This window comes from Martes martes, assembly GCF_963455335.1.
Source record: "Martes martes genome assembly, chromosome: 3".
In the NCBI taxonomy this organism is placed as follows: domain Eukaryota; kingdom Metazoa; phylum Chordata; class Mammalia; order Carnivora; family Mustelidae; genus Martes; species Martes martes.
In genome coordinates this window covers 169,703,710-169,717,603 of record NC_137890.1, presented here as the reverse complement: position 1 = coordinate 169,717,603, position 13,894 = coordinate 169,703,710, and the positions used below count along the sequence as shown (strand labels likewise).

Genomic DNA, 13,894 nt, shown 5'->3' with positions numbered 1-13,894 from the left:
TTCCCCTTTCTCCACATCCTCTCCAACACACGTCGTTTCCTGTCTTGCTAATTTTGGCCATTCTAACTGGTGTAAGGTGGTATCTCAATGTGGTTTTGATTTGAATCTCCCTGATGAGAAAGCCTGCTTTTGATGCCACCTTCCTTTCTAGGCATACCTCTCATGCGAACAAGGCCACCCCTCCTGGCCCCTGTTTAGGGGCTGCTTCCGAATCTCCTCTCTCACTCCCCCAGGTCTTGCCTGCACTGGGCTGAGAGGCCCACCTCTTAGAAGCTCCCTCCCTTGGCTTGCTTGACCCATTTGCCTCTAGAGCCTCTCTCTACCTTTTGACCACTATTCCACGTTGTTCCTATTTTGATTCTTCAATATTATTTTTACTGTCATGCTGTCCCCTGCTGGCTCCTGTCTTCCGTTTCCCAGGGAGCAGGGCCCGTGCTGCGGACTGCGGTGGCCCACACCAAGTGGTATTGCTTTACGTGGTGGCATGATGGGGGGTTAACCCCTGACGGATGTGCCATGCCCCTGTCCTTCCTCCATCTGCTTTCAGTTTTGCCATAGCGAAGAGAGGCCGCCTGCTGCTGGCTGATGACATGGGCCTGGGGAAGACCATCCAAGCCATCTGTATTGCAGCCTTTTACCGGAAGGAGTGGCCGCTCCTGGTGGTGGTCCCGTCATCTGTGCGCTTCACCTGGGAGCAGGTCAGTCCCCCTTGTGTTGTGATTTTAACCAGGAAGTGTCCTCAGTGTTGAAGCAGTCAGCTAACAATTTGGGGACAGGGTCTGGGGGAGCTTTAGAAGATCCTGTATAAGCTGAAGGAGGAAGGGAGAGGAGGTGGCCTGCAGAGGCCAGACTCTTGGTTTTCTGAACTAGAATCAGGTTATGCCCTTAGGGAAGAAAGCAGAGGGGTTAGGAGCTCAGACTTGCCCCCGTCTGGCAACAGATGCTTCCCGAGCACCTCTCATGTCCCTGCTGCTCCCCCTGCTTGCCAGTACCACACAGAGGTTTCAAAATGGCTGCCTCCTTTATGTCCCTGGATCCCGTAGCAGCTGTGTGCGCGTGGACGCAGTCGGTATCAACCCCGTTTATAGATGACGAAACTGAGTCTCACCGAGGTGAAGCAGCAGGCTCACTGGTAGTCGGACCTTGAAGGGGCATCTTCTGAGTTGTTGGCTCAGGTTTTGTGCACCTGGACAAGGTGGCGTGGGCAGGATGGTCACTGTCAGCCGGGTGCCGTTAGAGCTGGAGAACCCGATGTGGGCACTGCGTTAGCACTCGGCCGTGAGCTTTGTCTTCCATGAATCCAGGGATCAGAGGGCTTCCGTGAAATGAATACCCAGAGAAGCAAACCTGGTGGAGAAAGGAGGAGACCTAATTCATCATCCATAGCTTTTCCCAGCTCTCTGCTCGTTATGGCAGCTGTCCACTTCCTCATACATTGGCTTCTTACTAAGCTCCCCCCGTGAGCCACTCGTGGAGAAGAGGCAGCTCTGCCTGTTGCTGGTCAGCCAGATGCCAGACATGCCCTTCCAGCTGAAGAGAAAGCAAAATTTTAAAAACGTGCATCACAGCAATACCTCATTTTTTTTTTCTGTCCTTGTGACCTGAATTCCACCACTGCCTCTAGAAACGAATAGTTCAACACATATTTATTTGATGTGGTTAGGTTCCCACAGCACCCTCAAAAATTCTCAAAAAAAAGAAAAAGAAAAAGAATCAGGCAGTCACTTAGAGCAGGACCAAAACTGGAGGAAGAACTAGCCCTTACATCACCATAATGTCAACCCAGGGACCCAGCCACTGACATGCAGGTACCTAGTGGCCTTCCATTGTCTCCAGGCAGTGGCTTGGGCTAGGGATGGCAAGATTGCAGGAGAGCAGGTGATAAATATTTTTGTCATTATCAGTGTCTTTGGTATATACCAGCATCTGCTAAAGATTCCTTTATAACATTCCTCCGAAAGCTGGTGCAGCCACTCTGGAAGATAGTGTAGAGGTTCTCAGAAAGTTCAAAACAGAGCCACCCTATGACCCAGTAATCACACTACTAGGTATTTACCCTAAAGATACAAATGTAGTGATCCGAAGGGGCACGTGCACCCAAATGTTTATAGCAGCAGTGTCCACAGTAGCCAAACTATGGAAAGAACCTAGATGTCCATCAACAGATGAATGGATAAAGAAGAGGTGGTATATATATATGAATGAATATTATGGAGCCATCAAAAAATCTTGCCATTTACAACAATGTGGATGGAGCTAGAGGGTATTATGCTGAGTGAAATAAGTCAATCAGAGAAAGACATCATGTGATCTTTCTGATATGAGGAATTTGAGAGGCAGGGTAGGGGGTCATGGGGGGTTAGGGAGGGAACAAATGAAACAAGATGGGATCAGGAGGGAGACAAACCATAAGAGACTCTTAATCGCATGAAATAAACTGAGGGTTGTGGGGGGATAGGGATATGGTGGTTGGGTTATGGACATTGGGAAGTGTATGTGCTGTGGTGAGTGCTGTGAAATGTGTAAGCCTGTTGATTCACAGACCTGTATCCCTGGGGCTAATAATCCATTATATGTTAATTAAAAGAATAATTAAAAAAAAATAAAATTCCTTCTAGAAAGAGTCCATTCTTGCACTACAGAAACTTGCTATCTAGTTAGATATTCGAGGCCTGAAATCCACAGACAACACAGTGACTGCTAACAAGTGCTTCCTTACAAAGGCAGGCCGTGGGGGCACCTGGGTGGCTCAGTGGTTAAAGCCTCTGCCTTCGGCTCAGGTCATGATCCCAGAGTCCTGGGATCGAGCCCCGCATCGGGCTCTCTGCTCAGCAGGGAGCCTGCTTCCTTCTCTCTCTCTGCCTGCCTCTCTGCCTCCTTGTGATCTCAGTCTGTCAAATAAATAAATAAAATCTTTAAAAAAAAAACACAAAAACAAACAAACAACAAAAAAAACAAAGGCAGGCCGTGTGGTGTTAGTGGAACGTGAAGGAGTGGATGAGTGGGAGGGCAGTGGAGGTGATTGCTGAATTTATGGGCCTAAGGGCGCCAGCAAATATAGGGGCGTGTGGAGAGAAAGGTGCTGAGTTCGTTTTTCGGGAAGTGTTAACATTGTCTACTGAGAGGGCCGCTGATGGGTGGGCTGGGGTTCCAGCTGGCAGCTGCTGGCCAGATCCGCGAGGTTTCCTTCTCCCCTGTCATCCCCAGGCCTTCCTTCAGTGGCTGCCGTCTCTGAGCCCGGACTGCATCAATGTCGTGGTGACTGGCAAGGATCGCCTGACGGCTGGCTTGGTCAACATTGTCAGTTTCGACCTTCTGAGCAAGTTAGAAAAACAGCTAAAAACCCCCTTTAAAGTTGTCATCATTGTAAGTAACTTGGCAGAGTCTTTAAGTACTTTATCTCTGGAGAAACTTTCTTCTTAAAAGCTCCGAGAACTTTTGTGTCTGTGCTCTCCTGGAGTTTCTCTCTGTTTCCAGGAGAATAGAAATCACTGTCTTTATTTTGTGGGAAACTGGCGTTTTACTCATCTCAAATAGCAGTTCTCAACCCTGGCCACATATTAGAATCTCCTGGGGAGCGCTTTGAAAGTGTCAAATATTTACGAGGCCTGAGCTGGGGGGTTGCAGCCCATCTCCCTGCCATGAGGTCATGGATGGAGGCCAGCTTGGAGGCCCTGGGCCCCCGGCCTGAACACTAGAGGCGTCTGCCTTCATCTGGTGGCCTCTCTTGTCCAAGTGTCTCAGATCAAACAGTAAGTTTTTTTCCAGCCAATATAAAGATACTCCCTCCCTCCTCTGCCAAAAAAAGTACAGCTGACCCTTGAACAACATGGGTTTGAACTGCGTGGGTCTGCTTATAGGCAAATTTTTTTCAATAACTACAGCACAGTACGATAAATGTGTTTTCTCTTATGTTTTTTTTTAAATTTTTTTTCTCTAGCTTACTTTATTGGAAAAAATACAGTAAGTAATCCTATAACATACAAAATACGTGCTAATTGTGCATGTTATCAGTAAGGCTTCTGGATGAGAAATTAAGTTTTGGGGGAGTCGGAAATACATGCTGACTTTCGACTGCAGGAGGCGGGAGTTAGCAGCCCTAACCCCTGTGCTGTCCAAGGGCCAGCTGTACTTTCCACAGGTTTTTGGTTTGTTTTTTTCTGAAGTAGGCTTTACTCAAGTTCTGCTCTCAGATGAGATTGCGTCTCTTTCAGTCAGTGGTTTTCCTGCTTTTCATTCCTCAAGTCTTCTCTGAGGAAATTCTAGAAAGGCCTGGAGCCGGCTGCATGGCAGAACTCAGTGTATTCACGGGGCTCACAAGTAAAGATGAGGGAAAGGCGTGCAGCCCCCACCCCCAGAGCAGCTAACCATTGACGGACGTTCTGGGCCACAGAGCACAGTGGAGGATTTTCAGAAGTTTACCTTTGTTTTTCCTCTCAGCAAAACGGAATCCACTGTCTCCAGATGATATGTAAGGTTCTTCTTTATTCAAACGTGTGAATTTTAAAAGCCCGTGGTATTTTCCTTCTCTTAAAAACAGAATTCTCTGCCGACAGTGGCTTCCCAAATCAGAACGTGTAGTGCATGTCTTATTAGAAGGAGGGAAAGGAATGCGTTTTTAGGAGGCCCTGTAAAGTCAACAAGATTGCGGTAGAGCCTGTGGGTTTCTCAGCATGGGGCTGGATGACCAGGAGGCTCATTCATCCGTGGGTTCTGCCAACACTGAGCACCAGCTTCGCACTGAGGGTGTGGAGGGAGGAAAGTCGGCCCCATTCTCCAAGATACCACAGTCCAGTAGACAGACTGACTTGTGCGCAGAGCATTAGGATACATTTTAGTGCCCAAGTCTCGTGGGAGCTCAGAGGAGGGAAGAAGGCACAGTTGCTGTCCTTGGGAACCTGCTGTCATTTGGACGTGAGAGCCACACTATGTTCCTAGCCTAAGCAAACTTAAATGTCTGTGTGTTTTCACAGCTGTAAGGTAATGAGTCTTTGGGGAAGTTGTTTCTGGTTTGGCAAAAATTCAGGTGTGGCTCTAAGAGTATGTCCGCATACACATGAAATGCAGACCTTTAAAGCAGTATCCTGGGATGGCAGTGATGGTTCTCGAGTATGTAGGAAGAATCATGCCCTCATTTCTTTTTTTTTTTTTTTAAGATTTTATTTATTTGACAGAGATCTCAAGTAGGCAGAGAGGCAGACAGAGAGAGAGGAGGAAGCAGGCTTCCCACTGAACAGAGACCCCGATGTGGGGCTCGATCCCAGGACCCTAAGATCATGACCTGAGCCGAAGGCAGGGGCCTTTACCCACTGAGCCACCCAGGTGCCCCAGTGCCTTCATTTCTTGCATGTTCTTCTGTGTCAGGTACTTTACGCGTAATTGCCCCTCTTCCCCAAGGCCCCTGAGGCAGACATTGTGTCCTTTTCACCACTGATGGAACTGACAATGAGAGTGCTCACATGATTTGCCCACAGGCGTGAAGCCGGCAAGATGGGGCATCATTGATCAGAGCTGGACTGCATCACGTGTGTCTGGCTCAACACTTCAATCTGCCATATGATTTTTGGCAAGCCACTTACCACCCGTGTTAGTTTGTCTTCAGTTATTTAAGAGCCCTGTCCTCTTCTGATTTCAGAGAAATATTGCAGGAAGGAATAAAGTGTCAGCTCTAAGATGTCACACTTCTTAGAAGAGAATTCAGATGGAAGCCACTCCTGGTGGTTAGTTATAATAGTGGAACATTTTAGCCCGTTGGTTAAAAGGGTTCATTCCCTTCCCCATCCTCTATCTTTCCTGCTGTTTCTCACTATAAACCATTTCCTTCTTGGCTGTCTTGCGGGCTCATCGTTAGACAGGAGTACGAATGTTACACCCCAGGTTTCTAGGAACAGATGTTCTGACATTTGCGGGTTCATCTTGCACTCCTCTCTGTTGTGCTTTTGAAAACCATATTGGTTCATCATAGCTGAAATGGAACAGCAGGTTTCTTGCAGATCACCTCTCGAGATAGAGCCAGGATCTCCTCTATGTCCCCATCAAAGGGTGGCCCATACCACTGAGTGCGTACGGGGCTCAGTGGTAGGACTGTTCTAAGGGCTTTATGTGTGTTAGCCCTTAAGACTTAACGGCAGCCTGGTAAGTCAGGTAGCGATGTCTTACCATTTTATCCATGGAGAAATTGGCACCGTAAAGAGGTCCATATGTACCTGTATGTATACTGTGTGTGCTCAGGTCCATAGCAGGTAATTTGAATGTGTACCAGAATAGAAATTTCTTCCCCAAATACTAAGAATGTGTTAGTTACTCATTTGGCTTTGGAAAATACGACAGGGGTGGCTGACTGGCTTAGTCGGTAAAGCACATGAATCTTACCTCAGGATTGTGAGTTTGCATCCCATATTGGGTGTAGAGATTACTTAAAAGTAAAGTATCTGGGGAATCTGGGTAACACAGGTAAAGCACCTGACTCTTGGTTTTGGCTCAGGTCTGCTTTTAGGGTCCCAAGATTGAGCCCCGCATTGGGTTCCATGCTCAGTGCGGAGTCTCCTTGAGTTTCTCTCTCCCTCTCGTATGGCCCTTCACCTCCGCTTATGTACTTTCTCTCTCTTTCCCAAATAAATAAGTAAATCTTTAAAAAAAAAAAAAAGTCTTTAAAAAAGAAAGAGAAAATGCTGTATTCTAGTTTGCTTATAATCAAGCTCCGTGTGATAAACCTGACAGTGCCTTAAGGATGGGCGTTGTGTCTCCTTCCCCTCCTCAAGTTCCCACAGTACTTTGTCACACTTCCTCAGTGTCAGCACTTACAACGCTGTCTGCTCGGTTGTGGCGTCTGGTGAGCCCCGGGGGGGCAGGAGCTGGGCGCCACTGCCATGCACCAGGGTGAGGCATGCAGTGGGCCCACTCTGGCGTCGTGCTGTGCAGACGCGAGGCGTTTCTTACTAAGCAGCAAACCACCTCTCAGCAGTTCCCATTGAGCGCTGCCTGTGAGGTGGGCTGAGCAGAGTCACTAACCCCGCTTCCCGGTTGGCCAGCGGCCCCAGAGATGGAGCGACTTGCCCGGAATAAAGTGGGGAAGCGGCACCAGAACCTAGGTCCTTAACTGAGGCCCACAACCCTCTCCTTGAATGAGAAACCAAGGGAGGCGTCCCCAGTGTGGCGCCGTGTCAGGGTCAAGGTTAATGTGGGCTCCGGCTCCATCATCCACTCGGGATTTGGCCTTGTTCACCTGTGTGACCCTTTCTTTCCAGGATGAGTCTCACTTCCTCAAGAACATTAAGACCGCCCGCTGTCGTGCAGCTATGCCCCTCCTCAAGGTGAGTCCTGCGGAGAACAGGCGTGGAGCTCGAGGCCACTCAGCATTGAGGGCTTGCTGTATCTTGCTCAGGCTGGCGAGGAGGCCAAGGAGAGCAAAGGCTTCCATCTGGGGCGAGGGGCTGTGGGCCATGGACGTGACTTAACGTGGATTCCGGCCGTCACTGTGTCGGGCTTCAGCGCCAGACTTGTTTTTCTTCCTAACTTCCTGCTAAGGAACTGGCGGTCGGTGCAGCTGTTTCTGTCTCTCAAAGATGCAGGCCTGTTGAAGGTGACAGGCTGGATGGGCACCACACTGTAGGTCCTCCTCGGGCTCTCGGACAAGGGAGAGGGAGCCAGTGCGTGCTCTCTAAACAGCCCGGGAGAAACTGCCTGTCTTCTCGGTCTCTGTGGGGGCAGAGCTCTCGTGGTGCTGAGAACCAAGAGAGATGAGTCCTGCAAACTTGGAACCAGGCCGTCGGGAAGCAGGAAGAAGCCCCACAAAGCTGAGGCATCCCTCGTAAGCTGATGCTTTTCCCGGGACTCCCTAAGCCTGTTTGGTCATGGAGAGGCTCAGCCATCCAGAGCCCTTCCTCTGGTGGGCTCAGTTGGGGCCTGAGTGCTTCGGTGGGTTGAGCCTTCAGAGCAGGCAGTGGTGTGGACCTCGCGTAGCTTCTCATCTGTATCTGAGTGTTCTATTCCCACATCCCACCCCAGACAGTGCGGAGGCCCCCAGACTGCCTTCCATCTTTTTGTGGTGAGCTTTTTCTTAGTATCGGGGAACACTAGTACAATTAGGAAAGTTGCTTTTTCTCAGAACCAGATAGAAACCTCTCACAGATGCCTTCGGGAGAATCTACTTTGGTTTATGTAGACTGAGCAAACAAAAGTCTGTGTTTATCTTGTGCTTTCTTAAAGCAGCCTTTATGTTGTGCCACACTTTCAAACTGCACCTTTCGTTGCTTAAAAGAAGCTCTACGTTGTACGTCAACTAGGGAAAACAAATATGCTAAGTGTTGGTGAAGCTTATTAACATTTGAAAATTAATTTTTCCAACTCCCCTGTAAAGTACAACTGTCTACTCGTTTCAGGTTTTGTTTTCTTTTGTTTTAGGAATAACAAGTAACATGATACATCTTCCAAAGCAGGATTACGTCCTGTGCTCCAGACTTAAAAGTCCTTTACTTAAAATTCTTGATTCTCTGCTCACATTACCTATAAATATTTATGGACACACTGAAATGAAATGTTTTTCTCAGAGTGGCGATCCTTCTTTTAGGAGGCTTCAATATGTTTCCTTTTGAAAAATGTTAATGATCGGGGCACCTGGATGGCTCAGTTAGTTGGGTATCTGCCTTTGGCTTGGGTCATGATCCTAGGATCCTGGGATCAAGTCCCATGTCGGGCGCTCTGCTCAGCGGAGGGTCTGCTTCTCTCTCTCTCTCTCCCTCTGCCTCTCCCCCTGCTTGTGCTCTCTCTCTCTGTCTAATAAATTTTTAAAATCTTTAAAAAAATGAAAAAGGGGTCGCCTGGGTGGTTCAGTCATTGGGCATCTGTCTTTGGCTCAGGTCGTGATCCCGGGGTCTTGGGATCTAGCCCGATGTCAGGCTCCCTGCTTGGTAAGCCTGCTTCTTCCTCTCCCACTCCCACTCCCCCTGCTTGGGTTCCCTTTCTCTCTGTCTCTGTCACATAAATAATAAAATCTTCAAAAAAAAAAAAAAAAGAAAGAAAAGAGACATTAACTGATCTTCTTACCATGGTTCTAGTATTACAGCCATACCTAGAATTAAATCTGTGCCCCTGATTGCTTAGAAGCAGCTGTGCAGTAAGTAGGGTATATCGTTACAGGTGCAGAGGAAAGCTTTTCTTTAAAAGATTTTATCTATTTGAGAGAGAGAGATCAAGAGAGCACAGGTAGGGGGAGGGGCAGAGGGAAAGAGAGAAGCAGGCTGTCCACTGAGCAGAGAGCCCGACGTGGGGCTCGATCCCAGGATGCTGGGATCATGACCTAAGCTGAAGGCAGATGCTTAACTGACTGAGCCACCCAGGTGCCCCCGTAGGAAAGCTTCTGAGCAGCCATCTTGTTCACGCAGTCATCGCCTGGCTGGGCAAGCTGGACTACATACTTGTTTCTGAAACGTAACACTTCTAGGCCTTCTAGGCCTTTTAAAGCCACATTTACATCTTTAATATCGTGGGTATATTTCAAATGGATACATTAAGACCAGTCTTTTAGCTGTTACCTAGTATAGATGATTCTGCACTTGCTACAGAACTTGGATGAGAACTTGGATGAGTTAACACGCTGAAGGATAGGACCTGTGAACATAGCCAGCTGTTTCTGGAGGTGTCTGGAAGCCCCTCTTGTCTGAGATGTTGACTTCACAGGACCCCAGGCTGCGAGTGGGATTGCGTGGAGGCAGGGCTGAGGCGTTATGAGCCACTCTGCTAACCAGACCTTTCGTCTCTCTGCTGCATTTTCATCTGGATCAGTTTCTCTGGCTTGGCACCGTGGACACTTTGGGCTGAATCGTTCTTTGCTGTGTAGTCGTCTCTCTGCTGCATTTTCATCTGGATCAGTTTCTCTGGCTTGGCACCATGGACACTTTGGGCTGAATCGTTCTTTGCTGTGTAGAGCTGTCCTGTGCCACGTAGGGTGTTTCGCAGGATGCCTGGCCTCCACGCACGAATTGCCAGTGGCCCCCTCACCCCCACCCCCACACCAGTGGTGACAACCAGAATTGTCTTCCGATACTGCCAGACATGCGCTGGGAGGGTCAGATCACTCCTGTCCCTTTCTGTTGAGAACCACTGATCTGGATACTCTAAAGACATGGACCTAAATGGTTTTGAACAAGAGGAGACTTGGGAGAAGTAAAATATGCCTTTGAAAAGCCACATAAAGGCTTAATTTAGTACCTCTTGATCCTCTAACTTGTGCATCTCCTAGAACTGTTCTCTCAGAATTAATGTTTCAAGCCATGTTCAGCAAATTGCGTGATGAGGTAATTTGGTGATACCCTACAGTCTGTGAGCTAGCCAGGCCAGATTGTGTCCTGCAAGTGGGGGTCTCATAAAGGTGCATGTGGGACACACGTGGCTTAGGTTGTAGGAAACTGGTGTCGTGGTCCCCTGGGGAATGTGACGTCTTTCTTCCCCCACAGCACTATTCGTTCGGGCTACTAAGCAAGGTAGTTCTGTTTTTTATGTACACATGTGTGGAAGTAGGCAACAGGAAGCTATGAGGAACAAAATTCAGATCACCTTAATTCCCTCCAACAGAGGAAACCACCATTACCATGTCCATTGCAGGGCAAGGTCATCATTGTTAATGGCTCCAGAGCCTTCTGCTGGATGGATGCATCCCATAATTTAACCCTTAGTGTTGGACATCGTTTTGCTATTTTATAAATAATTCTGCAAGTGAACGTCATCGACATGTTCGTAGCTTGCACACTTTGACCTAGTGGGACAGATTCTTATGTACAGAACTGCTGGACCTAGAGTTCACTTTTTGATCGATGCCTCTGAAGTCCAGTGTGACCAGGCATAACCATCTTTACTCCCACTCAACCCGAATCACACAGTCTTTTCCATAAGACTGCAACCTGAAGGTTGTCAGTCCCTTATTTTAGAGCAGTGACGTATGTGTTTGAGTTTTTCTTTGATTTATAGTGCTTTTTCTTGCCAGACCGGTGTTCGATTATTTCTCTAGAGGGAAAAAGCCCTCAGAATCCCACCGTCCTTTCCTACTGAATAGTTGTTTCTCTTTTTGTGGGAAGAGTCCTTTTTACATCTCTGTTGATTGGTGAGAGGAAACGAGAGGAGGGGCCTGAGATGTACGAGCTTTTTCTTTTCCCCCTTTCTCATTAAAGGAGTTTAAGTAGATGATATATTCAAAAGGGTGTACCGTGAAAAATAACTCTTTTCTCCCACCTCTGGGCCCCTCATTGCTTGATTTCTGTCCCAGAAAGCAGTCAGCGTTACCAGATTCTCATATTCACTTCTAAAATTTAGTCTGTGCCCAGCTAAGCATGTGCGTGCGTGTTTCCTTCCTCCCTCCTTATAGTATTCCTCAACCACTGTTTTGCTCCAGCTTTTTTTCTGTGAATAGTGTATCTTGGAAATCATCCCACCTCATCTCGGATGACTCAACCTCATTCTTGCAGATAGTATTGTATTGTATAAATCTATCATAATATGTATCATCTGCTCCCTTTTTATGGGTTTGTAACCAGTCTTCAGCCGTTGCATACAGTACTGTGATGACCGTCTTCTCACATCCTATGCAAGCACGTGGTAGAAAACCCAGTGTCTCCGCATCTAGAAGAGATGGCTCTTGGCCCCTCTCAGCCCGAAGGGAAAGTGGTGTCATTGGGAGGGTCGGCTCTCCCACTGTGACGAGGCTGCAGGAGGAGTCCCTTGTGGCCCTGCTGTTCTGGTGAATTTCCTCCATTTTATCACAGAATCAGGAAGGATATTACTGGAGTCTCACACTTAAGGGAAATAGACTATTTTTTCCAGAGGAAAAAAATGTACTTAATATTTAATTTGAGCCTCTGTGTTAGATTAATAACAGCTATGCCCATGCATGCCTTGAAACAACGTAACTTTCATTAGCTGTAATTATGCCATTGGATGTGTTCTCGTACATTTTGGTATTTTTGAACCAGAACACTTATAGTCACATCCTTCTGTTCTTCCCTCAGAACTTGTTACCTTTAACGTAGTGTCAGTATTTCGCTAACGTCAAAGCAATGATGCTTGCTTGCCTTGAAAGCACCCCAGTTCCCGTGCAAATCAGTTTGGTGCTGGCGGTAGCGTTCAGACTTGTGACTGGAGCTTTGTCTCTTTTTGGGAGAAGGCTGGATCCTAGAAGGAACCGTTTTATGTGAAATATGTTGACCCAGCCAGAGTCAGAAAGGCCATTTATGAGGTATCGCTGGGTGGTAGGTGGCCCTCTGCAGATCCCTGGAGTGACCTCTGGTCAACAGGGCCCGTAACGATGCCATTTGTCTTGGTTTGGCCTTGCGTGTCCTGGAGAGAGGGAAGAACAGGACCTCTGTCTTCTCCCCGGATTCCAGTCACTGGATGTCTCCTGAAGAGTGAGTTTTTCCTCTTATCTCAGGGTTTAGATTTGACCACAGGTGTTGACTCTTCTGTTGCTTCTTGGCTCTTGCCTGTGATCCTGCCTTTCTTCTTGATCTGCGTACTTTTGGTCACATGCCCCCAACCCATGTTTGCCATTCTCCTTGTTTTTGAAGATTTTATGATGACTTCTGAACTCGTGACAGCATAGCTCCAGCGTCCCTGTGACACAGGGCTTGTGTGTATCAGGACACTTGGGTGGCGTGGGCGTGACCTTCTCTTTGATGTCCCCAGCCTTCTCAAGTGGTACTTCTGAATCACAGGGGACTCCACCTATAGACCAGACTTCATGTAGAGTACCATGAGGAATAACATGGGGCAAGAATGGGGTGCCGCTTTGGGGAGCATGACTTTCCCCAGTCTTGAGTCTCGCTGAGGTGTGTTAAACCCAATCAGAATAATTCGGTAAAGCAAGTTACTGGCTCAGTTGGAAAAAAAGATGTAACAACAGAAAGTGATGAAGAATTCCCACGGTGCTTCTTGTATGAACTTAAAACAATTTCAGCTCTTCTCTGCAACAGAACGTTCTCTTGGCTGATTCAAGATCTGTGTGTAGTTTATTTACTCTGAGTTGGATTGGATTCTCCTTGGCAAATTACATCCGCTAACTTGTCCTGCTAGCAACCTTTTTCCTTGGGGCTGAACTGATGACCTTAATCCCTGAGGAAACTGAACCTGTCTCTGAAGGTCATCTGCCCCCAATGGCGTCTGCTCCTGTGAATCACACCATTTCTCTCAGACATCACACAGAAATTATTGTTTTGCATCGCTCCATGATGGGTTTCCTGAGTGCTGCTCTCTTTTGTTAGCCAGGGGAATTGACTGTAAAGTGTTCCGTTCTGTGTTGACTTACATAGTTTTATGCATTTCTGTTTTCCAAAATTGGAGGTTCTCCAGGTGGAGGGTGCCCACAAATCACGGGCAGCTGGGCAGGATTAAAGACCATTTTCGCGCCAGTGATGACAGTACCAACATGTTGGGGCTGCATGGGGAGCAGGCTAAATCATTCCAGAATGAAAAGACACTGTTCTGATTTCTTTTCAAGGCTTGTCTTTTTCTTTTTCCGTAATGATGCCTTTGCTTTTTAAGCATCCACAAATGTCCATCTTCAGTGGTCTCATCACCCCTAGTCTGGGCAGTGTATGGGAGAACGGGCTCAGAATTAACTCTGTCCTATAAGTACCAGCCGAGAACCCGGGAGTTATTTTCCATCACCTCATCGGTGAGCTGTCTCCGCCCAGGCTCAGTCCCCAGACAGCAGCAGCGATGTGGGGAATCGGTTTGGGATGAGAGGCCGATTTTTTCTTATTGATAAGACTTCTCATTTTCCCCGTTTCATTGAAGCAGTCTTGAGCCAAGGCAAGGGATGCTACATACGTCATTCGAGAAGCTCATTGTTATTTTAATGAGTCTGCATTAAACCGTGCAGGAAATTAGAAGCCTCAGTAATTGAACT

The 13,894-nt window shown here is 47.6% G+C and overlaps 1 protein-coding gene across 4 annotated transcripts in view; it reads left to right on the top strand.

The window, feature by feature from the left end:
- Positions 1 to 13,894, top strand: part of SMARCAL1 (SNF2 related chromatin remodeling annealing helicase 1) — a 62,041-nt gene that overhangs the window by 18,082 nt on the left and 30,065 nt on the right. For all 4 annotated transcript variants that reach the window (XM_080798262.1, XM_080798263.1, XM_080798260.1 and 1 more), the window contains 3 exons: positions 548 to 698; positions 3,208 to 3,366; positions 7,248 to 7,313. In XM_080798262.1, the coding sequence (XP_080654388.1) occupies positions 548 to 698; positions 3,208 to 3,366; positions 7,248 to 7,313 (376 nt within the window). The remainder of the gene's footprint in view (positions 1 to 547; positions 699 to 3,207; positions 3,367 to 7,247; positions 7,314 to 13,894) is intronic.